General features: G+C 47.2%; 2 protein-coding genes across 7 annotated transcripts in view; both read left to right on the top strand.

The window, feature by feature from the left end:
- CACNB4 (calcium voltage-gated channel auxiliary subunit beta 4) overlaps window positions 1–6,033 on the top strand; it is a 78,087-nt gene extending 72,054 nt beyond the window's left edge. For 2 of the 5 annotated variants that reach the window (XM_039554835.1, XM_039554836.1), the window contains one exon: window positions 174–6,033. In XM_039554835.1, coding sequence (XP_039410769.1) covers window positions 174–434 — 261 coding nt within the window. In that variant the 3' untranslated portion in view covers window positions 435–6,033. The remainder of the gene's footprint in view (window positions 1–173) is intronic. The other 3 variants (XR_005602312.1, XR_005602314.1, XM_039554837.1) reach the window with 3 other exon arrangements.
- A 3,523-nt stretch (window positions 6,034–9,556) lies between these two features.
- On the top strand, window positions 9,557–24,995 carry ARL5A (ADP ribosylation factor like GTPase 5A). 2 transcript variants are annotated; one of them, XM_039555027.1, is made up of 6 exons: window positions 9,557–9,805; window positions 11,625–11,685; window positions 13,855–14,002; window positions 14,966–15,049; window positions 16,848–16,999; window positions 17,681–24,995. In XM_039555027.1, the coding sequence occupies exons 1-6, from the start codon at window positions 9,760–9,762 to the stop codon at window positions 17,727–17,729; spliced, it is 540 nt and encodes a 179-aa protein (XP_039410961.1). In that variant the 5' UTR covers window positions 9,557–9,759; the 3' UTR covers window positions 17,730–24,995. The 2 variants fall into 2 exon arrangements, with proteins under 2 accessions (XP_039410961.1, XP_010405500.2); XM_010407198.4 differs by lacking the exon at window positions 9,557–9,805 and adding an exon at window positions 10,449–10,551.
- The last annotated feature ends 1,473 nt before the right edge of the window (window positions 24,996–26,468 follow it).

Consider the following 26,468-nt stretch of genomic DNA (forward strand, 5'->3'; position numbering starts at 1 on the left):
GCCGGCGCCGGCCGCTCCCGGCCCCGCAGCAGCAGCAGCAGCAGCAGCCAGGCTGTGCTGGGACACGAGCCCACGAGCCCCACGGGCCGTGGCTGCTGCCAGGAGGCCTCGGATGGGGCTCGGCAGGAGCTGAGGGTGCGGGAATTAACGCTGGCGTTGTTTGGCCCCCGCAGAGCCAGCGCGGGAGGCACGGCAGCCACTCCACGGAGAACTCGCCCATCGAGCGGCGCAGCCTCATGACCTCCGACGAGAATTACCACAACGAGAGGGCTCGGAAGAGCAGGAACCGCTTGTCTTCCAGTTCCCAGCACAGCCGAGACCACTATCCCCTCGTGGAAGAGGAATACTCTGACCCCTACCAGGACTCGTATAAACCCCACCGGAACCGCGGCTCCCCCGGCGGATACAGCCACGACTCACGGCACCGGCTCTGAGTGCGGGGACCTGGGGAAAAACAGGATTCATCCGTTCATACCTTGCCATAACGTAGCTAGGAATAACAATTAGATCAAGTTAATTTGGCAGGTGTGACAGCGACACTGCAGTTGCACTCTGCTGTCATTGATGTTTAATTAGGGGGCAGCAAAACCCAGCCCGGCCCTTCCGTTTCTGCCCGATCATAGAGGTTTGTTTTTGGGATTATTTTTGGGTTTAATACAGCATTTGCATTTATAGCCATTTTTTTTTCTTGTCGTTCGGTATTAGACACATCCGTTTGTAATTTCGGGTACTTATCGAGGCACTTATAAAATAATTTCCTGTGCTGGAAATTCCAAATGACCAGTTCCAGTTGGAACCAATTTATAAACCAATTCCTGTTGGAATTTGGGTGAATTGACTGGAAAGTCGACGTGAGCATGTTGGGGGGAAAAAAAAAAGTACAAAGAAAAATCTGAAAATTACAAACCACTGGAAGTCAGAAAGTCAGCTCCAGTATTTGTTTGCTGGGAGCTCAATTTCCATTTCAGGTTAGAATAAAAGGATTTATTCTAACGGTTTCTTTCCAGAATGACTTTTTCAGACAAACCAAATGTAAACTCTCGAGAGTGCCAAATATCCCAAATTATTGCAGCAGTTACAAAACACTTTCCAGTTTGAAATTATTTTTAGACCTGGCATGAATGTTGCAGCCAAATGATTCTTGAGTTCAGCCAGTCCTGACAGTCGGGACCAGCAGGGAGGAACTGCGACAGGAGACGGGAAACAGGGACAGGAAAAGGAACAAACTCCATCGTTTGTGTGCTTGGAGGTTGGGAATAGTCTTTTTTTCCCACTCTTTTTACCTGAATACAGCTAGAAGTCCCAAAATGGAACAGGAGTATAGAGACGTCAGATTTTTCTCCCATTTTTATCCTGCTTTTTAAATGGAATCAATCCCTTCCTGTGACCCAGTGTGTAGAGTACCTACATTCCAGTACCCCGAGTACCTGCCTACATGTTCCATCTTCCCAAATCCACCTCTGAATGTCCAACAATTCCAGTGGCGCACAAGAACTCTCCAGAAGATCCATTGCAGCCATGAAATCCGAGGGGAGGGACTGGGGTTAAGCAGTCATCAGTGATGAACATTTCAAACAACATCTTGGTCAGAATTGCAATAAAAAGGGAATATCAGACAAAAATCTGCTCACAGGGAAGTTGTGGAGCTGATTCCAAGCTTTGGATTCCAAGAGCTATGATAAATCCTTGGAGATATTGCTGCCTTACTTCCTAACAATCATTTCTTTCACCTCCTGAGTCTTGAGTTCCTTCCAAGAGATGAATTCCTGTGGTTGGACCTTGTGTTTTACACCATCAGTGAAGCCTTAGATCCCACGGGATTGAAAACTGACCCCCGTTGCCCGTTTTGTACAACCACTGACATCTTCAGGCAGAGCCTCCCGAAATTCCCCAGCGCACACATTCCCTGGCATTGACACAGTTATGCTGAACATGCATTTGTTTATGCAGGTTCATGTCACAACTATTTTTTTTTTTTCCCAAAAATAAGGATCATTAACCTTTTTATTTGCTTGTTTTCCTCCCAAAGCCTGCTGACACCAGGCTTTGACAGCATGTAGCACTAAAGGAATTTCTGGAATATTCCGGTTTCTTCCACTTCCTGGACCAGCTGGCAAAGACTGCTGGTGCTTCCAGCATCCTGGAGTCTGATTATCCTCTTGAAGTTACTGGGAAAAGTAATCCATGTCCTTTGTGGGACACCCACGCCCATCTCCAGCAGCATTAAAAGGTGGCAGACACCTGATTAATTAATCAATCATTTTAATGACCCCACTGCCTAACAGGCAGCTCCAGTACCACTGGGTGATCCCAATGGACCAGTTACCAAGGAAAATATGGAAATCTCTGCATCCACTGGAGTCCCAGAGTTCTGGATGGATCTGCCAGACCTGATCCTAGCCGATTCCCTCTGGCTGCAGATGCCAGAGGAGCTCTTGAGGCTGAGGGAACACAGCAGGACCTGGCCTGGGACTGGCAGCTGCAGCTGCCTCCGCCAGGATTTTGTGCTGCAGCACAGTGGAGCATCCTCCAGGAAGTTTTCCAGACCATTTTCCATGTACAGCACCCAGACCTGCATGAGAAAGGAGGCGTTAGGTGACCCATTCTTCTCTGAGCTTTCCCCAGTCCCTTGTTTGTGCATTGAAGTCCTGATTGCAGGGGAGCTGTAGAACCTTGGGCAGCAGCTGCTCCTCTTTATTCTGCAGTAGATTAGGGATCAGCTCATTAGCTGCTTGAGGAGATTTGCATATTTGCGTATTTGCTGCAAAGCACCGACATAGATTTCCTAGAGCCTTTCGGAGCCTTGTTTTAAGTCTTCCATGTCACACCAGGTGAGGGAAGGATCCCCACCCACCACACACCTGCACAATCCCATCACCTGAACATCTCAAGTGCCAAAATGACTCGGGTTTGACAAAAACAAACTTGTGAGGGAAGTCAGGGGTGGGCCTGAGGTAATTTATTCCATGGGGTTAAGCTGCCTTGACTCCTGGGTGTCCTGAGTTTCTCCCAGAGCCCATTCCATTGTAACACAAGGAACCAGGGGCCCTGCAGGTCTCATTCCTTGCCGGGGTGTTTAATTCTTTGAAAAGAGATATTCTTTAAGTACAAATACACCAACCATGCTGGGAGACTCAGCATTTATTGCAGGTACTATGGGCAGTCTTGGTTTGAAAAAGGAATTTCTGTTTAGGACGCAGTAAGGAGTGCAAGCTGTGCTGGGGATCAGCATTGGTAACTCCGTGTTCCTGGTGGGATTCCAGCACTGCTGAGCTGCTCTGTTGTGATTCAGTTGAAATTGTGGAGTTCATGTGCTCCTGACTGAATCGATCCAGCCTCATTCTCCAGTCCTCACATCATTTCTTGTTATTAAAATAATGCTAAAAACCAGAGCTCTATTCTAAGCTCTGGCACAGACAGAGGGTTTAGAAATGTTTATAAAACAGGGATTTTTTTTTTAAAGTTTTGTTGCTGTCTGAGTTTCTCATTCAGACACTTTGGGATTAACAAGGATTTAACCAATCAAGGTGATAACAATCTTTAAAGAGAAAATTCAGCACGTTCTTACGTTTGCGAATCAATTATTTAATTGTTAACCTTAGAATTTCAAATACTTTCTCCCTGGAGTTGTATTAACATGTACAGATTCTTTTCCTGATGCCAAACACTTCTCCCATGGGACGTGCAACTCACAGCTGCTGATATTTGTAACTTCAGTTTGATGCCAGATCTTCTGAATTCAGTTTGGTCTCAGCACCACAGAATTCCCTGGAGCATCCAGAATCTTCTGTCTTTACTGACTTCACCATTCCAAAATAATATTTTTATTCCTGTTGTTCACAGCACACTGATTTGGGTAAGTCAGAGGTTCTGATGCTCTTTTTTCTTTAATAATACATTAAATATGTCCTCTGTAGTATTTTCTTTCACAAATTCAGTACTTCTGAAACTTGTCCTTGATCCCACACTCCTGATTTTTTTTAAGGCAAAATAATTGGAGACTACAAATGAAAAAATCAGATGCATATTTTATAAAATGCCATTTATCCAAACCTGGGTTTACTCCTAAAAATGTACATTTTAAAATCCAGTTCTATTACCCCTGTTGGTGCCAGTCCAGGTTTGGGTCCCTGGGATTCTGCTGCCATGTATTTTGTTGGAGTTGCCTCTCATTCCCTCAAACATGAGTCCCACAAAGGCTGCAGGACCCTGTAATGCAGCCAAGCTTAACTCTGGGGAAATGGAGTTAAAATGATCCTAAAAGAGAATGTGGTGTCGTTTGAATAACCTTGGTGAGGTTGTTACCACACCCAGTTTATTTTATATAGAAAAATAAAGGCGTGTCTTTAAAAAGAAAGGGAAATTTTAATAAAGTTGTAAAACGTATGTACGGCATTAACTCAAAGATAAAGGTGAAAATGCTACTTAGGAGTGAAATTTCAGATTTCTTTCACTGTGTGTGGAATCCACTCAAGAAGTCAGGAGAAATACTGTGATTAAATCCATCCAGAGAATTTGGGGAGGAGGTAGAAATCATTTCAGATGTGAGTAAGTGTCACTCCTTTATTCCTTTGAAACTGGGAGCAGCCTTGGCTTGGCCTCAGGATGCTTTATGGACCTGCCTCGGGAATTTGGGAAACCAAATTCCTTGGCAGTGAGTTCCTGTCCGGACATCCTACGGACACCAACTCCTGTCTTGTCCAAGAGCAAGGTGTGCCCAGGAATGGTGATCCCCTGCCTTATCAATATTGCCTGGAAAACAAACTGTAATTACCTGTAAGATCCCCGTGCTGGAGCTGCTCTGCAGGCGCAGCAGAGAATCCACAGAGCTCAAAGTTCTCTCTTTTGCCAACGGTGTAAAAACAGAGCAAGGGAAAAGAAGCACATCTGTAATAGCACAAATTTACAGCAATTCCACTCCTGCATCTGGCATCGTGTTTTTGGAACCAAGGGGGAGATTTCTGATCCAGCATCAGTGGATTTATTGCATTTTTGATCTGTTTACTCGCTGCCTGATACTTCAGCAGTTGATTTTGGCATTTTGCACATGGGATTGATTTCTCAATAACTTGTTTCCCTTCCATATTAATTAATTAATGACAAACAAAAAGAGCCTTTTAAAATCGCAAAGCCCACTGCATTCATTTCTGCTCATTTCCTCCTGGAAGCTGAAATCATGTGAATAACTTTAATTTTGGCCAATGTGTGGATTTGGGATGTGACTGGTGGACCCACCAGTAGCCCAAGGTCGGGAATGAAACACTCCCAGTAGATGTTCGTGGGGACACAGAGCTTGGAGGTGGGGGAGGGGAGAGCATCACAGCACCCAAAATTCCCGAGAATTGCAAACCTGATGGGAGGTGAGGTTAAGGAATGTGTGCGTGGGCCCAGGTGTGTTTAGGATTGGGACACACCTGATCGATTCCCTTCTGGTGCAGACAGGGAGTCAGGCAAGAATAATGCAGATTGTGTGGAACCAGAGCGGGGAGAATGTTGGGATCAGCCATTCCAACTGCAAACTCCGGACCTTGGGCTTCTCACATCCTGGAAAATCTCTGTTTCTCAGCCAAACTGGTTCCCAGTGAGAGCCTGGCAGTGCTGCCTCACTGGGAGCCAGTTCAGAGCCACACTGGTGAAGACATTACTGCCTTTACTGGGACAGAGCCACCCCAAAATTGTGTTTTCTGCTGATTTTCCCTTTGTTTTGCCCTATAGGCCCTGTGTGTGTAGCACCCGACCAGGCATGTGGGTACCATATACTATGCAATGTGTACAGTGGTGCATGCTCTGCTCTCCCTCTGCTTTTAGTGGCTTTCAAAGAAAACTACAAAAACTAAAAAAAAAAAAAAAAAAAAAGAAAAAAGGAAAAAAAAATAAAGTGGTGTTATTTTTGTGACCAGGATCATGCAGACTGCATGCCCATAGTTATCCTCATTTCTATGGATTTGTTTTATGGAATTTAGATGTACAAAGATGAACTGCATTACAATAACTTTTCTACAATAAATGAACAAAACTACAAAACGTTTAAAAGTCTGTCCAGTCTCTTTGTGTCCTGCACTAAGATTGGGAAAATGCTTGGGAGAGTCAGGAGAAACCCAGAGCCCTGTGGCATTTTTGTTGTTTGCCAACAGTTTTTGGCAGCAGCCGCACGTGTTACATTTCTAGGAAAATTTAATGAGGTTCTGAAGAAGGAGTTGCATCTGGTCTGCAAAATAAATGATGTTTATTTTTATAACGATCTGCTCTTAAATAGCTGCGACCCAGAAGTACAAAAATACAGATAATTCCTGCTGATCCAGCAGGGAATGAGATACTTGCAGCCAACTGCTCCTTTGAAGGATTCTCGGGAATGTTCAGAGGTTTGGAGCTGGTCCTTTGTGGGATCTCCCACTTGGTTAGAATTGGTTCCCAGGCAGGAACAAGGGGGCACAATGATGGGAGGTATTAAGGACTGGATAATTAGAAGCTAATTAAATTTATCACAGAATGGTTAAGGTTGGAAAAGACCTCCGAGGCCATCGAGTCCAACCTGTGACCGATCCCAGAGCCCCGAGTGCCACCTCCAGCCATTTATGGTATCTTGGAAAACTGAAAGCACTGGAAGATGCTGCCTCTAGCAGAGAGTTCCAGCTTCCTCTTCCCAAAAATGAGTAACAGGAACCAGCAACCTGACGGAGATGCTGTGACCACCCAAGCCCTGCCTTGGAGGGACAGGAGCACATTGGCCAGGTGAGCTGCACGTTGCATTTACACACCTCAGGCAGATCTGATGCTTTTAAAATTCTGTTTAATTGAACTTTCTTGGCTGTTTGTTCAAAATCAGATCTCAGCATGTGAGTTTGCATCTAAGCTGTTAATGAAAAGCAGAAGCGTTTCCAAATAAATAGAACAAAAAAATGCTTTTTGTCTGCTTTCATATGATCCTAGGGGTTAAAATTTCTTAAGCTGCTTAACTTGTCTGTGTCCTGGGGAAAGAGCTGGAGCCCCAGGAGCAGCTGAGGGAGCTGGGAAGGGGCTGGAGAGTTCCTGAGGGAGCTGGGAAAGGGGCTCAGCCTGGAGCAGAGGAGGCTCAGGGGGGACCTTGTGGCTCTGCACAAGTCCCTGACAGGAGGGGGCAGCCGGGGGGGTCGGGCTCTGCTGCCAGGGAACAGGGACAGGAGGAGAGGGAACGGCCTCAGGCTGGGCCAGGGGAGGGACAGGGTGGATATTGGGGAAATTCCTTCATGGAAAGGGTGCTCAGGTGGAGTCCCCGTGTGGATGTGGCACTTGGGGACATGGGGCAGTGCTGGGGGAATGGTTGGACTCGAATATCTTGGAGGCTTTTTCCAACCGAAGCCATTCCATACTCTCTCCCTGTCTGGGATTTTTCTGTACAGAGGCATTTCCATGGTGAAATCCTTCCGCAGGCATTCGAAGCACTTCCCCGGCACAGACGCTCCCATGACCCTGTCTGTGTTACAGCTGCCTGGAACAAAACGTACACGACCCGAACAAGCCCTCCCAGATTTCCAGGAGGGAATTTCGAGGCTGTACCCAGCCCTGCCCATTGGAATGCTTTCCTAGAAAGCTTCCAGCAGCACTGGAAGCCCGGCTTAGCCCATAAAAAAGCAGCAGCATCGGCCAGGTTAAACCAGGCTGCCATAGGGAAAAAACCCAAACAAAAGACATGGGGGGAAACCTCAGAGGTTTTTATTTAAATAATCAGAATAAATGGTTTAATTAAACCTTGGTAGCTCTCCCACAGCTGCGCAGCCACTGAACCCTGCCCCGAGTCCAGGAGAGCTGAGAACAGACAAGAACCGAGTGCTGCTGAAATTCCAAGCTGAGGACCAGCGGAAAGGGGGATAATTGACAGCTGATGAATAATTAATGCCATTGCAGGCTGGATGCTGAACTTGAGGCATGTTTAACACCAGAGGAGCTGCTTCATCTCCCTGTGGGTTACACACAGTCCCAGTGCCCACAGCTCTGACTCGGGATGGACTGGGACAGTGAGTTATCAGGATATTTCTCTCCTTAAACTGTTCAGGGCCATAAATTCCCCTCCAGAGCAACAGGAAACACAAAAGTCTCTGGACACAGAAACTTGGAGATTAGTCTGGCCTTGCTGCTTTGGTTCCAGACCAGCAGGGAAAATTAAATGCAAGAAGCTGCTGTGGGAATAAAAGCTGCTTGAAGGAAAGATGAAAAACTTCTGGAATAAGAAAGGAGATTTCATGTCCCATCCCTGGAAGTGTCCCAGTGGATGGGGCTTGGACAGCCTGGGATAGTGGAAGGTGTCCCTGCCCATGGGATGATCTTTTCCATCCCAAGTAATCCATCCCACCCCAAGAGAGGACAGAGCTCAACTCCGAGCTGGCCCAGCTGCCATCGGATTCTGTGGTGAAAAGCAAAGCCTTTCATCTCTGAACATGAACTTAAAAACTTTCACAGCTTCACTGTGTCTCTCCAAAGTTAAATTCACTTGTTCAGGGAAGCACCTGTGGGTTTTCCTTACAAGTCCCTCCCATGGTGTTTAAATGAGGGTACATCCAACACCTGGCAACACACCTGTGGCTCCCCAGAGAAAATTAACTCGTGAGTTACAAATCCTAGTGCTGGAAGCACGGAAATTCTCGGAAATTTCTGGATTCACTGAAAGAACATGGCCAACCCATGTAAAAAAAAAGTATTTGTCCCACAGCTGCAAGGCTGGCAAGTGGTGCTGGGCACTGACCAAGGCAGCTTTGCAGGTAAGGAAAAGGAAACACTGGGTGTTTTTCTGTTAAATAAAACTGTATTTTGGTCAGGGACAGGACGAGTGAGGGTAAATACCCCATGTCTTGTCTCAGGCAGTAATGTAACTGTGCACAACCTAATTATTGCCTGGGATTTTCAAGTCCCTGAGGATTTAAACTCAGTGGTGGGTTTGGACAGAGAAATTTGTCTTGGAGCAGAGAAGGCTCTGGGCAGACCTTAGAGCCCATTCTAGTGCAAAAAGTGCCCTTATGCAAACTCATACTCAGCTACTGGGGAGCAACTTCACCCACGTTATTCCCGAGTTTTCCCCAGAGCACCAAGTTTTAGTAGGGCAAAGTGAACAGAGTTTCTTCATAAACTGGAGCCAGGCTGGGAGAGCAGGGGATGTTCACCTGGAGAAGGCGCTGGGGAGACTTAGAGCCCCTTCCAGGACCTAAAGCGGCTCCAGGAGAGCTGGAGAGGGACTGTGAACAAGGGATGAAGGAACACGACAAGGTCGAACAGTTTTAATCTGAAGGGAGAGGGTGATTTAGAGACAGTATTGGAGAGAAATCCCTTGCTGTGAGGGCGGTGAGGCCCTGGCACGGCTGCCGGGAGAAGCTGCGAAGCGGAAGGTGCCCGTGGCAGGGGGGCGGGCGGGGATGGGCTTTAGGCTCCCTCATACCCAGAGCCGCGGTGCCTCCGGGCTCTGCGGGGCCCGGGCGCGCTGAGGCGGTGCCGTGTAATGGCGGCCGCGGTGCCGCCCCCGCGCGTCAGCGCAGCGCGCCCGGCCCGGCCCGGCCCGTCCGTGAGGCGGCCGCGGGCGCCGCTCCCGCTCCCGCCGCTGCTGCTGCCGGCGCTGCCGCCCCGGTGCCGCTCCTGACCCCCATCCCGAGCCCCATCCCGAGCCCGCGGCGATGTCCGAGCGGCAGCGGCCCCGGCGCGGCCCCAGCCGGCACTCGGGGCGCTGCGCCGGGCCCTGAGCGCCCGCGGCCCCGCAGAGCCGCGGCCGGCGAGGCCCGGAGCGCCCGGCCGAGGATGGGGATCCTCTTCACCAGGATATGGAGGCTCTTCAACCACCAGGGTGAGGCCCGGGGGGCGATCCGGGAGGGACTCAGACCCGCTCCGGGGCGGCCGCACGGGCTCCTGGAAATCGGGGCTTTAACCTTTTTTTCCCCCCCTTCTCTCAGTTATTGGAATGCTCATTTCCTGACAGCCGCCTGTTAAATTATTAACGTGTGCCACAAGAACGCGGCCGTGGCGCGGCGTGGCGGGTGGGTTCATCTTGCGGTTCGTAGAGTGTGCATTTAAGTGTCCAACCTCGATATCTGGCTCGTTCATGGAGTAAATGTTATTTATAGCTTCAGTTGTGGCTGCCCCTGGATCCCTGGAAGTGTCCCAGGCCAGGTTGGACGGGGCTCGGAGCAGCCTGGGACTGTGGAAGGTGTTCCTGCCCATGGCAGGGGGGTGGCACTGGATGATCCTTAATTTCCTTTGCAACCCAAACCATTCCGGGATTCTGGGATTTTTTTCTCTTTACAGCAAGGTGTTCATGAGAGTTGTAACTTTAACTACAAAACACCTGCTGATACTCTTTTCATGTTTTTAAAGTCCTTGGAATTTGATTTTGAGTGAACCTCAGTACTCTCACACCTGCTCATTGAATGTCCCAGTTATGTCCCCGTTAATGCTTAGTGCAAATACAACAAAATATTTTTGTCTTGTAGCATCCAGCCCCACCTCAGACCTTCTGTTCCAACTGATTTCCTAAAATGCACTATGCTGGCAGCATCCCACCTGAAACAAAAGTTCCTAGTTATGTGGGGTCAGGTAAGCAGACACTTTTACAATATTGTGCAGTTATGCAAAGTTATTAAAGCTGGAATTTGTATTGGATGGCATGAAAGACAACTCTGCAAAACCACACAATATTGATAAAATCAAACCCAAGAAACCCCCCCTTACCTGACCCCTGTCCCTGCCCTCTCCTCTGGGATAGATCAACTTTGCTGGCAGGAATTGATCTCAGTGTCTGAAGCTTGGGCATGTTAATAATGGGTTTTTTTGCCCTTGAGGAACACAAGGAAGGAGGGGAGAAAACCCCTTCTCACCAAGCTTTTGCTTGACTGATCCTGCTTGGTTGTGCAAGTGGAAGTTGTGTAACAGAGCTGAGAGCTGGCTGTGCTCACCCCAACTGGAAATCATAAATTTGGATGTGCTTGACACCACCAGCCGTAGAGTTCCCAGTTGCTTTTGTGATGCACAGGAGAGGAGGTGCTGAAGGGAAACAAGAATTGTTTGGGGCATCGAGCTCCAAAATGTCAGAGGAGGGTTGTGGAGCACCTGGTGACTTGTCCAAGACCAAACGGGGTGAATGTGTCCTGTGAAATGTTGGAGAGTACATCTGTTCCCCAGGGGGAAAGGAGGGCACTGGGGGCACAGGGATCACACTGCAAACCAGCCTGGTTGGGGTTTTAACTGCTCTTTGCAAAGACATCGAGGTCTTGCCTGGGTAAGGGGAAAGTGAACATTTACCTCGTGGAGTTGAGAGCTGTTGTGGTTGAGGGGATGGAGTTTGATACAGGCTGCAAAACCCTGCAGAAGCTTGGGAGAGGATCCCAGCATGACATTGGCAGTGAGAGATGGAAAACATCCTCCTGAAATCTCTCAGGAATGGTTCCTGTGGAGGGGGATAAATTGCCAGTCCCTCCCCTGCTCAGAGCAGCACCTGCCCACCCAAACTTTCCGGGCTGGCCCACGAGCAGACGTGGCCATGGCACCTGGCGCTGGGCACTGTTGGCTCAGGAAACCAGCGGCAGACGTGGCACTAAGCTTGATCCAGACCCAGCTGCTGTCACGACAGCAGAGTGAGCTGTGACTTACCAGTGTTGTTTTCATTGCAGAGCACAAAGTGATCATTGTGGGCCTGGACAATGCAGGGAAAACGACCATTCTGTACCAATTGTAAGTAGGACCTGCGGGGACGTTCGGGGCATTCCCAGGTGTGTTACGTGTCCCTGGGTGGTTTTACTCAGAGCTTTCCAGGTGGCAGCAGGTGGCTGGAGTTTGGAAAGGGCTGTGCTGTGCCTGGTGGATAAATGAGGTTTTGTTCAGCGGGTTTTGGATCACATCACCTGCTGTTACCACGCACTCCCAGCCTCCCTTGGTGTCATGGCCTCGGCTCGTTGCCAGCCCCATAAAATATGATTGTAGTGAGTGTTGGCCACGGGACACCGTTGCAAAACTGATCCACGCCACAGATTTAAACAGCAGACAAATCATTCTGTGAGTGGCAAAGCGCCTCTGCCTGCCATGCCTTGTGTCCCCAGTGCTGAGAGTAATTTGGTGTCATTTGTGAAACGGGATGAAGGAGGGAGGCTGGTCCCAGCATGAACCCAGGCCAACATCTCCATGCTGTCCTGCACATTCTGCCTTCAACAGCAGCATTGATTTGTGTTTGCCTTGCGTTAACCTTGCTCCTGGTTTACATGGAGCCTGAGTGAGCTTCATATCTCAGTTCCTCAGCTGCAGTTTGATAAGAGGGTACCAATCTGTCCACAGGCTCAGAAGCTGCTGGGTGGCACAGGCAGCTCAAGGTCTGTTTGTGTTTGGGACAGATTGGCCTTTTCCCACGTGCAGTGCCGTGGCACTGAGGAGTGTTCCTGAGTCAGAAATAATTCCTGTTAAATGCTGTGGCCGTGCTGCTCCAATCCCACATTTAAAATTGGCTGTCTGGAAGTGGTTGGGGTTTGTCACATTCCAGCCTGCTTTGCCTTTCCAAAACATTTCCAGCTGCTCGTGCCCTGCCTTGCTGCGGGGAGAGTGAAAGGATGAAGCTGATGGTGATTTTTAGAGGGAGTGAGAGATGTTAAAAGCGCAAACAGAACGAAGGGTATTTCTTAACTGGGAACTGCTGCAGGCAAGGGCTGTCCTTGGTGCTTTTTAATCCACTTCCTCCACGAATGTCTCGCAGTTCTTCCCCTTATTTCTGCCGTTTCAGTGTTTCATTTTCACTCTCATACAGATCTCTGTATGTCTCCTTTTTCTTTGTACCCAGTTTAACTCCACAGGACTTTCCCAGCTCTCTTCTTGTTCTCCTGCTTGACTCCTCCTCGACCCTACCCCGTCTTTGCATATCCCATTTTTCCTCTTCCAGGCACTTCCTTTTCTCCCATTCTCATACTCAGCTCTCCCTGCACTGGCCTGGGATTGCTTTTCAGAACGCTGCACCATCCTTTTATCTCCTCTCTGTGTCCTCTTCAGGAAATATTCCAGCACCATTATGAGTCTCAAATTGCTGTCACTGTAACTAAAAGCTCTGCTGGAACTTCAAAAAAGTTCATACAAAATGAAAACTGTATCAAGGTGATCAGAAGAAAAAATAATTAAGTTCTTTTGAACACAGTTGGTTTGCCTTGGAGCTACTGTTTAATTTTTTTTGCCTGTTACAGTAGAGTTTAAATAGTCTGAACTTCAGGAGAATCCAGAGCACACATTTGGTTGTTTGATGTGAAACTGGTAGTCTTAGAGACAAAGTCACACTCAGTATCTGTAAACAATCTGTTTGAAATACTTAATGGCTGCATTTGTCTGCAAAAAGTTGTGTATTGGTCTGTGCTGAGGGGAGGAGGAGGTTGGACATAAAGCATTGTGAAGAAAATCTGGTTTTAGTGGCCTGCCCTGGAAGGAGAACAGCAGGGTGGAGTGGGTGAAGTGTTTCTAGTGGAGCTGGAGGATGAGTTGTTTTCCTGAAACTTCGGAAATCTTGTGGCTTAACCACATTCTTGATGCAAAACAGCAGCTCTGTCCCATGTGAGCCAAAATGGGCCTGGAGAGAGAAGAGCCGAGTGCTCCCAACAGCTTCTGAAGTGAGAATTCTCTCAGCTTCATGATTTAATTAATTATAACACAGTTTGTTCACGAGTGCTCTCTTAGCTCCATAATTTGATTATGATATAGTTCACGGAGTCCTTCTTATTGCTGTTTTTATTTACGTTTCTGCACCTTCCACCATCAAACCTTGTCTCTGCTGCACAGGGAGCGTTTGCTGAGGCTCTCCCACTGGGAATACCCACCAGGTGTAGTCTCATGGGTCATTGTGGGTGACTGTCCCTGTCCCTGTTCCCTGTGCAGCTCCATGAACGAGGTGGTTCACACCTCTCCCACCATCGGGAGCAACGTGGAGGAGATCGTGGTGAACAACACGCGCTTCCTGATGTGGGACATCGGGGGCCAGGAGTCCCTGCGCTCCTCCTGGAACACCTACTACACCAACACCGAGGTGAGGTGCCTTGGAAAACTGCTGGGCAGGGGTTTGGGGCTGGGCTTTCTGACTCTGCTCATCTGGGAATTGCAGACCCCCCTTGTTGTCTCCATGGTCGCTCTCTTCACAGTGGGTCCTCCAAGACCTGTCTGACCCCTCAGGAGTAAGGACAGCCCCAAAGTTTTCATCCAAAACTTTGGCAGCTCTGTTTGACAAGCTCCAGTCATCACCAACTTAAACACCCCCAAGAGTTTTCAGAACTCTTTAGAGGTGAAGTTGCAGCACACACACAGACATATGTATATTAAAAAAAAAGTAAATTTTATCAAGCAACAGCTTGATAAAAATAATGCTTTAAATCAAGGTTTCCTGTGTCTTATCAAATACAGTTTAAATGCAATTATTTTATTTATATTATATAAGTTGTATTTATGTTCTTTATGGGTAAATACAATTTGTGCAGTAATTACCTTTGTTCTCCAGTTCACCCCTACAAGGTGCTGGGATCCCTTAAAGGTCTTCTCCAGCCTAAATGAAGCTGGGAGTGTGTTCTGGGAGTTTGGAGCTTCAGGGCTTTTTTAATCCCTTGCAAATACCTATTTGCATGTTATTTCTTGAACTAGACAAAGACACTTTGCACTTTGTTTTTAGGGCTGCAACAAATTATTTGAGGAATCTGTGTGGTGCCTCAGTTATACCAAGCAAAGAACAAAACCAGATCTGGGATTACAGAGAATTTCCTTGCTTTCGATGTGAATTTTTCCCTGAAAAATGGAGAACAGAAAGTCAAGAGTTGAGTCAGAGCTGCCTTTGTACCCAAACCGCAGCACAAGCTGCGAATAACCCCAGGCCTATGGGATGTCACACTGGGGCTGGGGGGAGGGTTTGGGGCAGGGATGGCGTTTGATAATCCAGCTGGGTAATGGGGTGGGAGTGGGACCAGCAGGAGTTTCTCTGCCTAATAACTCTCCCTTTTTGCAGTTTGTGATAATTGTGGTGGACAGCACAGACAGAGAGAGAATTTCTGTGACTAAAGAAGAGCTGTATAAAATGTTAGCACATGAGGTGAGTGCACCCTGTGTCTTTAATATTTATTGAATATTTGTTTTAATTATCTGGCTGATACATGCTAAGGGAGGCAGATTTACACCCTGAACTACCTTGTCCCTGCTGCACTGTCTTCTGTGAAACTCCCAGTAAAGCTGTTGATTAATACTAAATTACAGAAGTAGCTTATCAGAGTGCTCCAGTGAAACAGCAGTTGGGACCTGTCAGTGACATCTGTGGGTTTTGTGCTTCAATCCATGTTAATATCTGAATTAGAGCCTTTAAAACCCCGTGGTTTCCTGCAATAGCTCATTAATTATTTTTGATATCTTTATGGTTGCCTGAGGTTTTGTGTTTTACAACCTCAATAATGTGTGTTGGAGCACCCAGCTCTAAAACTGAAGGAACTTCAGCCCATGGCTGGAGCAGCCACTGCTCTGTGGGTATTTGGAATTCCAGAGTTGAAATGGCTAAATTGTAAAGACCCCCTTTAAACCTGAGCCCTGGGTCAGGTCTAAACCTGAGCTGGGCTGATGTAAAAGCCAGGCAGCACCTGTGGCATGACCTGAATGCAAACTGGATCAGGGTGTGTGAGCTGACGCTGAGCTTCCAAATTTAAGTATCTGAATAAAAAAATGTGCATAAAAACGATGGCATTATAGCCCAAAATATTACAGCTATATTTAACCTATAGCCACAGTTTGGGAGACTGTAGGATGGGCAGAGCCTGCCTATGGATTTCCTTTGAGGAAAACCAAGGGCTTTGCATAGGATCTTTCAAGTTTTAATTCTTTTTCGTGGGTGGTTTTTTTTTGCTTGTTTGGTTGGTTGGTTTGGTTTTTTTATTTGTTTGTTTTTTTTAATGTTTAACTTAAATTGTGTTTAATAAAGTAAATTCTTAAAGAGCAGGTCAGGCTGTGGAGTGTTAAATGTGGCATGGGGGGACTGGCGCTGCTGTCCAGGATTAGGATTTCAGAGCTGGACTCTTCAGGCTGTTGCAGCCACTGAACGAAACCTGCATCTTCTGTTTTGGAATCTCTAAAGGAAGACGAAGGTGTTAACGAGCTGATTTTGCCACAGGGAAGGTCTGGAATTGCAGGCAGAACGGAGCCGATTTGGGAGCCCCTTGCAGTGAATGTGCCCATTGTTGGCCGGCAGGATGTTCCCAGGCTCCCTCTCCAGACCTGGCTGTGACGTTGGGAGAGAGCAGCAATGAAAGTCAAATATTGATTTAAAATAGCTTTTCTTTGCTCCTTGAAAGTCTTTTCTTTCTCCTAACCGGTTCCATTGAGTTTCTGTTAAGGCAAAATTGAGTTGTCCAGCTCAGTTCCAGCTATTTTCTGGAGCAGTCGATTATTTGGGAATTAATTTTGCTGCTTGTAAACACGAATGTGCCTGATCAGGCAGTTCAGTGCCTGAGCTGGCTTGGCTTCCCGGAAACACCTTTTTGCTTTCTAAGGGAAAGGTTTTCAATAATATACCCCTGCCCTGATGTAATTCCAAGGAATTTGAGGTAAAATAAGCTTCTCCCTGGAGTCACTGTTCCCAAATTGTCAGTGCTGCTCAGGGACATGGGTACACAGGGCTCTGATCCTCGTGGAGCACAGCAAAACATGGTCCTGGGTTTTTAACTTCTCATCCATGGCAAAAATTGGCCGTTTGGTGTGCTGGATCAGAGGATTTCCTGCAGTTCCTGTCAGCCTGCAGCACTTTGTTCTGGAGGATTGTTGGCTGGGGCTCTGGGTTCTCTGCTTTGGTATCCCATCGTTTGCCTCCAGGGGATGCTTTGTCATTATCTGCTCTTCTTTCTCCCTAGGACTTGAAAAAAGCAGGATTGCTGATCTTTGCTAACAAGCAGGATGTGAAGGAGTGCATGACAGTAGCTGAAATCTCCCAGTTCCTGAAGCTGACTTCGATTAAGGATCACCAGTGGCACATTCAGGCCTGCTGTGCTCTCACTGGAGAGGGGTAAGAGGGACTTGTGTCCACAGGAGGGGAATCTGGAATTACTCTGGGGGTTTTATTGTGATAATTTGGGTTTAACACACATTCTTCCCCTGTTCATAATAGTGACAGAATCCCAGAAGGGTTTGGGTTGGAAAAGACCTTAAAATCATCCCATCCATGCCATGGCAGGGACACCTCCCACTATCCCAGGTTGTTCCAAGCCCTGTCCAGCCTGGCCTTGGACACTTCCAGGGATCCAGGGGCAGCCACAGCTGCTCTGGGCACCCTGTGCCAGGGCCTCACCACTTAAAAATCTTGACACTTACAAGATCTTTGGCCTCAGAACACACTGATTTAGGATCAGCATGATCTGAAACACAACTTTTATGTCAAATCCACAGGGTCACCTCACAGAGATGAAACTTGGAATGATTTAGGCTTAATGAGGGTGGAGTGGGGGCAAACTGAAACCTGTTCTGGTTTATTAAGAATAATCCTAATTAGAGAGAACTTCATGTGTTGAAGAGCTGGGATTGAATTCTCTCACCACAGATGAGCTAGGAAGTGCCGTGCAGGGAGTGAAGAGTTTCCAGAAACGATTTAGAGTTCTTGGGAAGAATTTCAATCAATGCTGTGAAGTTACCTTTGGAGTTACCCTGAGAAGTGCCTGCATTCCCTAAACATTCTCTTTTGTGTTCCCAGACTGTGCCAAGGCCTGGAGTGGATGATGTCCCGGCTGAAGATCAGATGATTTTTAATGACCTCTTTGCACAGACATTGCTTCAGCAGAGCTGTACCAGTGGCAGAATGGTGGGGTGGATGTATTTATACTGAACTGATTGCAACTGTATTTTCTACATAGCTGCACACACACACACACACACGGACAGGAATTGGGAGCAGGCACGAGAGCAAAGGTGCACTTTGGGCTCCGGTTTGGTTCGGGTTCCTCGGAGGATGCGTTCAAAGCTGTGACCAATCTTCTTTTCAAGCTGCCCCTCGGAACAGTCCGGCCTTGGGCGTGGGGAGGATGAAGCACGAGGAAGGAGCTTTTAATTCAGAATTTTATTATCCCGTTGTAGCCCTCTCTAGTGGAAGTTGTTGGCTTCATTATTCCAGCGAGCGAATCACCGGCGTAGGTATCGACTCTCCAGTATTTTCAAGGTTGCTAATGTTACAAATGCAAAACTCTTTTCCTGTATGTGTACTGTACATATTTGTGTATATTTATACCTCAGTCCTAGGTTAATTGCAATCTGCTCAGACCAGTGTAAAGCTGCATCAGTATGTTGGCAGTAGTACTGCTCTGTGACACGGCCACGTCCCCGTGTCACCAGTCCTGTCCCTCTGTGTCCATACAGCTGTAACGTCAATCACACATTGGGTCTCCAACACCTGATAAACAAACTCTCTCTTCAGCCCATTGCTTGTTTTTCCACATGATTTTTTCATTAGGGAGGAGGCTGGAATGGATTGGGGCACACGGATTGAGCTTGGAATTCCAGTGTTGGCAAATGTTACAAATTTGCCAAACAGTTTCAAATGCAATGGATTTTCCTCTTTTTATTGTGGTCATCATTGAGTTAGGTGATGCTGCAGGTCCTGCCCTCTGCTCTCCTTCTCTGCTGTGCTGGTTGATTCAAGTCTGGCAGAAGTACCTTTAGCTGTCAAAAAGGGAAAAGTATCTTTTTTTTTCTTAACCAAAAAAGAGGCACAAAAGTATGAAAGTCCCACTGGAATCGGACAAGTCAGACTCTAATGAAGCGTTTTTCAGAGGAAAAACTCCCTTTGCTTCATAAAATGTGCAGATATTAAAATGTGCAGATATATCAATATGCAGTGGAGGGGGCTGGATGGGGACAAACCAGATGACACTACTTGAAAAGCTCCAAGTGACCCACACGAGTTCCAGGGCAGAACTTCTTGAAAGCAGAACTCCCTTGCATGGTCCCCAAGCAGTGTGAGAACACTAGGATCACCTTTCCCTGCTGCAGCACCTGCTGGGATGGCTGTCCCAGGCAGAAGGGGATGAGAATTCCCACTTCAGAGGATCCAGGCAGTTGGGATTGCAGTGGGATGGTTCGAAGTGTCAGGCTCTTCTGTAGGAGATGCATTGGGAGTTCAGCAAAATCAAACAAAACTGCTGAGAATGTTCTTCCCTTTCTCAGTCCCTGTGTCTGGTAAGGATGGAAAAAGCATTTAAAAGACATTTTAAAGCTTAGTTTGAACTTCCTAAGGTGCTTCTCTTTGGTTCTGGGATAATCTGGTCAGCTCCTGCCTTCCCACCCGCCTGCCTCCCTGGGAGGACAAGAATCCCGGGGAAAGGAGGGGAGGCAGTCTCAAAGTCTGTATTTAACAAAGGCAGGTAAAGAATTTAACTTTTTAATCTATTTTTGGTATCTCCAATGCTCCCTGGCTGGGGGATCTGCTGTCTTTGTTAAACATTAAGGTGTACATGCATTTATCTCTAGTGCATGCACATAGATCTTGGTATTTAACTGGTGTATTGCAAAATGTATCAATGTTTGAAGAATTAACAATTTAATGCAAAGACTCTCTCAGTTTCTCTGACAGTATCTACAAGCAACGAGCTCTGTGCACACTTGCATATGAAATGGAATTGTACATTTTCTAGTCTAAAAAAACAAAAAAAGAAAAAGCAGACTTGCTTCTAAACCCAAGTGTTTGGTTTTTGAGTCTTATGTCTTCCCTGGGCTGAATCCACACAGGCTGGGTGAGCTGGGGCTTGGTTGGTAAGAAAAGGAGTTGTTGCTGTTCATGGTGGAGCAGTGCTGGGATTTCTGCTGCTTGGCCATACATTTGTAGGAGTTCTCTGTCAGATGATGCAGGTGTGGTGGCTGCTGCACGTATGGGCTGTGTTGCAAGCAGATACTCTGTGTTTACACATGAGTTAAGTTGGTTTTACTCTTTCCCTCCCCATGCCACTTCCCCTTGCCGTGGCCTCTGAGGTTCACCTTGTCTTGGTTTCCCCAGTGGCCACAGGGCCCAGCAGGGCCTGGGAGTGACTGCACACCTCAGGACTGGCTGTCAAACAGGATTTTCTGTACCTTGAGGGGTTTATAATGCAAAAATTCAATTGTTTTCTATGTGTTGGTCAGTGAACAACCCAGTGTTAGCCTGACTGCAAACATGTCGTGGGTGACTGTGAGCTTTCTGTGTATTTTATGGTTTTGAGGGCAAGTGTAACCAGAATTCAGTGGTGGCTGATGTTTCCTGACACGTTGTGGTGTTGTCCAGGGCTTTTGGGTTTTAAATGCTGATTTTTGAGTCTGTGGGGATGGTGGGGTTTGTCATCAGAGGTGACAATTCCAGACTCACCTGGAATAGTTGCTGTGATTGATTTCAGAGTGATGGATTCCAGACTCTCACCTGGTCATGGTTGCTGTGATCAGTTCCAGACTCTCACCTGGTCATGGTTGCTGTGATGGTGCTTTGAAGTGCACGTGTGTGAACTTAGAAATGTTTTAAATTTAGTCACTGAGAAGAGCAGCCAAACTTTTGATCTCTCGACCCCTTTGTGTTTTGTGGAAGTGCTCCTTGTTGACAGCTTTTTTTCTTTTCCCTGTAGGGCAATTCCCATTTTTCTCCCAGCTCTGTCCATAGAAAAGCCAGGGAACTTTGCATCAGTGCTGCTTCCACTTGGGGATTGTTGGGCAGGGATTGTTTTACCCTGAGCCATGACCTTGGTGTGTGATGCTGTTGTTTCAGCCTCGGGGTTCTGCTGCCTTGGCTTCCAGCTGAAGCTCAAGGTTTGCCTTTGTTCTCCATGAAATTCATTCTTAGGAAAAGGGAGGGGCCTTCAAAATGGTTATTGAAGTTGTGCTGCAAAATGGCATTTTAGTAGCAAAAAAAAAGGTCATATATCAATAATCTGATACTTCAAATGTTTCTTTTGGTTTAGCAGATCATCAGTTTGGTAGTTCATCTCTGGAATATGCTGCCTCTGGCATCTGGGAATGATACAGGTCTTTAATTGTGAGGAGAGGTGGGAAATAAACTTGGAGAATATGAACAGCTTCATTTTTTAATATTTTTTTCTTTTAGAGAGGCTGAGTGGCTGCGCTGCTGAGTGTGGTGTAGGTGTGAATGGTAAATGCACCTGACAGGCACCTTCCACATCTCTGCAGCTCAAGTGCCTAAAACTCATTCCATAATCAGCTTTATTCCCCATGCTACAATTCCCATTCCCTTAAAATAGAGATAGATATCTATAAAAGCCTCTCAGTGCGTGGAAATGAGTGGGTTTTCCCCTCCCTACACCCGGGTTTTAACAGGATTTGTGATAAATTTGTTACAGTTCTCCTACCCCTGCCATTCCAAGCACTTTTCCATTTATAAGGCACCACCCAGGTTGCTTTGGGACAGGAAATACTGAATTTGTCCTTGTGTCAGGGTGGTTGGCTGGGATTCCTGTCAAGGGACTGTGTTTAAATAACTCAGTTCAGGAATCCTTGGCCTTGGAAAGCTCCTGGTGGCAGCTGTTCCTTCCTCACTGGCTGGTGGAACATGAAGTTTGTCACTGTCAGACTAATTGGGTCTGAAAAGTTGTTTTCAGCTAATTGAGATGAATGTGCTGAGCAGCCTTGGAGTGCTGCATCCCTGGGCAGGAATGATCAGTGGCACCAAGAGTGGCACCGAGGAAGGAAAACGTCTTTGCACGCGTGTGGTAAGTCCAGATGTGACCTGGTTATAAATCCAGATGTGGCTTGACTATAATGTTGCAGTGAATACATTAAATGGCCCAAAATGATGCATTATAGGGGGATGATGCTGTATCTCTTCATATGTGAGAATCATGAGCAGGAATTCTCTCCTTGCCTTAAGAGGGCCTTACCAGTGAATTTTTATATTGTAGCTTTATCCACAGTGGAGTCACTTTACCTCCCTGAACCTTTTAAGCCAGATTTTGGGTGAGTAAGGACAGAGCCAGGTGGGGTTTTTAAGCTTTTCCTATTTGTAAATGTACAAAACTCGGCTGAGACTGGATGAAGCCAGAAAATGCTGCTTTACCTGGAAGGCTGGGAATCCTCCCTTGGACATGTTGAGCTCAGTGTTCTCCTTGTCTAAATACTTCCTGCAGGGAACACCGGGGAGGGACCAAGAAAAGCTGGATTCTGTGGAGAGGTTAAAAATTAACAAACCAGCTCAGCCTGGGGTGGGGGCCGAGCGCCTGTGTGGGTAACGAGGTGCGGGGCTGGAGTGTGTGACAGAGGAACGGGAGCAGCCCCAGTGTCGCTGTGTCCGCCTCGCGTGGCCGGGGACGTTTCAGCGCCCTCAGCTCCCGGAGCGGCCGCAGCGCTCGGCCTGGAGGAGCCGCTCCGAGCCGGGCTCGGCTCTCCGGAGCTGCCGCGGCATCGACCGCGCTGGCCTCAGAGCCTGCCAAGGCCTGGCTGTCCATTCCAGCCTCCAGCACCACCTGCAATTCCTTGGGTACAAACTGAGATGGCTCTGCCGAGGCTGTAGCGTTGCCTGTCTGTTGTTTACAAAGGGGAGGAACATCCGCGTGCGTCCGCAGCAATCCCTGGAGCGGGGTCCGGTTTCCTCTGATCGCTTGGACTTTGTACTTCTCTCTCTACAGACTTTGTCATCTTCCTTTCAAAGAAATGCAGCCAGGACGTGGCTAATGCTGAGGCTGCAATAAAATTTCATTCCAGAGTGTTATAAAATTATGGCTTCCAATTAATGCCAAGCCTTGGGAGGGCTGGCAGTTCCCAGCTGGAGCACTCCTGTGTCTGCACTCAGGCATGGGTATTAAAGTCATTTAGCCAAAACATTTTATAGAGCTATTTATTATAAGATAGGAAAACCGGGACTCTATTAGGCAACTTTTTTTCCTAAAATTGGATCAGAGCATTCCTTGAATTGTTTCGCCTTTGCTACTTTCTGTCTTTTAAACTCTGGTTTTCATGCAGCTGAAGGGAACTCATTCCGTTCTCTTAATTCTTGTTGAAGTGGAACAAACACAAATTTGAGCTGGAACGGGGCTGGGGAGCTCTGTATCATATTTATGCATTTACAGATTGTGTCAGAATTGATAATTCTTTAAAACCTACCAGTATTTATGATTTTTAGTTGAAAGCACTTGTCAAGATGTGCCTGTTTGCATTAAACTTTGTGTCTGAGTTGCAGTGAAAGGTTTCTAGCAAATACGTGATTTCTGACCTGGTTTTTGGGGCTGTTTAGGTGTTTTGGGGGTGAAATGTGCTGTTCTGCCCAGCCAGTGATGGGGGTTTGCTTGGGGAGGTTTGGGTGGGGCAAGTTTGGTGATAAGTCTGCACTGGTTGGTGTCAAGAATGGGAATTAAAATGACAGTGAAATGTTCTTTTCCTGTAGGAAATGCTGATCTCCAGGGACGTGCCCCTCTTCCATACCCACGTATCACACACAGGTACCTGGGAGTGCTGGGGGGCTACAGGAAACTTCTTATAAAGCAAAAGAGATGGAGCCAAAGCTGGGTTAGGAGATGAAATTCCCAGTTTTGTATTCATGGACTGGACGTGGCATTCAGTGCTCTGGTCTGCGTGCCAAAGGGGGGGTAAGGCACAGGTTGGGCTCTGTGACCTTGGAGGGCTTTTCCAACCTGGGTGATCCCAGGGTTGTGTAAAGGGCTGTTCTGCTCAGCTCTGCAGCCCCACCAGCCCTGGGCCTGGGTGGGAATCTGGGGCTCCTTGGGTCCCTTCCAGCTGCAGTAGCTGTATCTGTGGGGTGATCCCATGGAATAACCTCCCTGTTAAGTAACGCACAGGCGGATGGAGTTCTCGGAGTTCTGAGGAATAAGGAATTGCAGCAAACCCCCTGTTAGGATGGTGTAGCAGATGCCAAAATGCCTTTCCACATTCCTTATCCTTCCACCTCCTCTTTTAGCTGTGCTGGCTGGAGCTGTTTCCTTTGGGATACGCTTTTCCCAGCGGGGTGGGCTTTGGCTCCAGTTGCTCCCTGGTCTTGCTGCTGTGGTTGCCCCTGGATCCCTGGAAGTGTCCCAGGCCAGGCTGGACAGGGCTTGGAGCAGCCTGGGACAGTGAAAAGTGTCCCTGCCATGGCAGGGGGTTGGAATTAAATAATCTTTAAGGTTCCTTCCAACCCAGACCAGTCTGGGATTCCATGATTCTCCTGGGATGTATTTGTGGCAGGTGAAGGAATGCTGAGCTGCCTTAAAGCCAGGTCTTTTCCTACCTTTTCCTCTTAACTCAGTTATTCCTTGACTTTGATATAACTGCTGAAAACGGCTTTTAGTTTTCCTTGGAATCCAGTTAAATATAAGGTGATTAAAAAAAGAAGCCACCATTATCACACATTATTTAGCCCAGGGTTCCTCTGAACTGTGCATTCCTTAGGCCTTTACACCTGGTGTCTGGAACTGTAAATAAGCTTTTTAACAGAAAATGTTACTTTTGGGCTCTTTTTCTCGAGTGTATAAAAGTTAAGACTGCTGAGTTCTCCTTCATCATTGTTTTTTTTAATTAATACATTTTAAATTAATTAAATAATTAATACTTCCTTGATGCTATTACCACTTGTTAAATTACAGGTTGTGTCACTACTCTCTTGTTGCACAGTCTGCATTGAGTTATTCTGAATATGTTTTTATTATCATATGGGGATGAAATAGGTGCAAAGCTACAGAATAGTCAACAATATTGACAATAAACAGTTAATTCTTGTCAATAATTTTTCAGTTCTGACTTGGTTTTTGCCTTCATTCTTCAGAACTGGAAGGCTTTTTTCTTCTTCAAATATATATTTGTGTGTATATATCTATGTAGGCAATTTGTGGGGTCATGTAAAGAGACGCAGATTTCTTTAGGAACAATGAAAATTGTCTAAATTTTTGTACAGAAATAAAGATTTAGTGTAAATGTTGAAGAGTTCTGAGGAAGAGCCTTGTGCTGTGGGATCCTCAGATGTTGTGTTCTTACCTGTGTGTTTGGCTTTAAAACCTGAGTTATGGGGTGGAAATCAGAGCTGTGTAAGCAACAAATAAACCAAACTGTCTGTATGGAGTTGGCCAGGGAATTTCTTGGAGAGCCAGCGTGCCTGGGATGCCAAAGGTGCTGCAGTGAACTGGTGAATGGAGGAAAGTCCTGAACTTTGCTTGATGTGCAAATCTTCCTGAGAAATCCCAATGTCTGAATTGTCCTGCAGGGATGGGGACTCCACCACTGCCCTGGGCAGCTGGGCCAGGGCTGGACCACCCTGTCCATGAAGAAATTTTCCCTAATATCTGATTTAAGCCTCCCCTGGCACAGCTTGGGGCTGTTTCCTCCTACACTCTCCCTTGTTCCCTGGGAGCAGATCCTGAGCCCCACCTGGCTCCAAACTCCTTTCAGGTAAGCTGTAGATAAGAATAAGATCCCCCCTGAGCTTCCTTTTCTCCAGGATAAAATCCTGGAGTGCTGACAGAGTTCTCCATCAGTGTGGGCTATTCCTTAGGGAGGATAGAAACAGGGAGGAACAGGCCCCTCTTTGTCATCCTGTGGACAAGAGCAGCCTGAATCCAGGCACAACAATTTTTCCACCACGTGCTGAGACCATTAATTCCTGGTGTTTTTAAGAGAACGTTGGGATAATGCAAAAATAGTGCATATTGATAAGTTAGGTCTCTTTTAACTGAGGTGAGGTGGGAAAATCCCATTCTTGCAGGATTTTCCTGCCAGGAGCAGCAGCAACCACAGTTCCATGCTGAGCCCAGTGAAGGAATGACAGGGTGGCTGCAGCAGGGAGAGGGGGAAGGTGTTGGAGGGTATCTGGGCTTCAGCTAATTTGAGATTTACAATGAACCCTTATTTCTGCTTTTTGGAAAGCAAGAGGCCCCTCAGGATTTTGACCATTGGGGTTTTCTCCCCTTTCCTCCTCACAGCCCTGTGGAAGAGAGAGCCCAGCTCTGAGGCCGAGTCACTTTGCCAGAAGGTGTCTCTGCCTGGCAGTGACATGGAATCTGTGATGTGGCAGCGATTTAGGGAGGCAAAGTGTATTGTTGCTTTATTTCCTGGTGGTGGGCACAGCTTTGCCGAGGGCACTGTGGTCCCTTCCCACACCATGGCAGATGGCAGGGCCGATATTCCTGGGATACGGCACAGTCGGACCCATCTGCATCCCAAACAAGCGATGGCGAGACTGGAGCTGCTCCAGGAAGGTTATAATTATCTCCGCTTCCCTGCCAGTCCAACCTGGATCCAAAGCTGGAATTACTGTCTGTTTCTGGGCACAGAGAGTGGCTGGAGACTCGGTGTTCCCATCCTGCCAGCACTTCCCAAAGATGCTGGGAAGGATTCTTGAAGTATCCTGTGCAGGGCCAGGAGCTGGATTTGGTGATCCCTGTCAGTCCCTTCCAGAGCAGGATTTGAAGCTCTATGAATCTGTGATTTCTTGCTCCAGTTCCCCCTCAGGCTGCTCCCTTCCAGGGAGGCCAGATGGGGGCAGGATCCTCCTTTTTATTAGCAAATACTTCAAATGAAAAAGTTTTATTTAA

The sequence above is a fragment of the Corvus cornix genome, chromosome 7, assembly GCF_000738735.6.
Source record: "Corvus cornix cornix isolate S_Up_H32 chromosome 7, ASM73873v5, whole genome shotgun sequence".
In the NCBI taxonomy this organism is placed as follows: Eukaryota; Metazoa; Chordata; class Aves; order Passeriformes; family Corvidae; genus Corvus; species Corvus cornix.

Excerpts from the sequence above, each read along its gene's own strand:
- ARL5A (XM_010407198.4), top strand. The coding sequence starts at position 10,494 with ATGCACTATGCTGGCAGCATCCCACCTGAAACAAAAGTTCCTAGTTAT. Across the intron at positions 11,686-13,854 it reads ACGACCATTCTGTACCAATT|CTCCATGAACGAGGTGGTTC; the intron begins GTAAGTAGGACC and ends TTCCCTGTGCAG. Across the intron at positions 14,003-14,965 it reads CCTACTACACCAACACCGAG|TTTGTGATAATTGTGGTGGA; the intron begins GTGAGGTGCCTT and ends CCCTTTTTGCAG.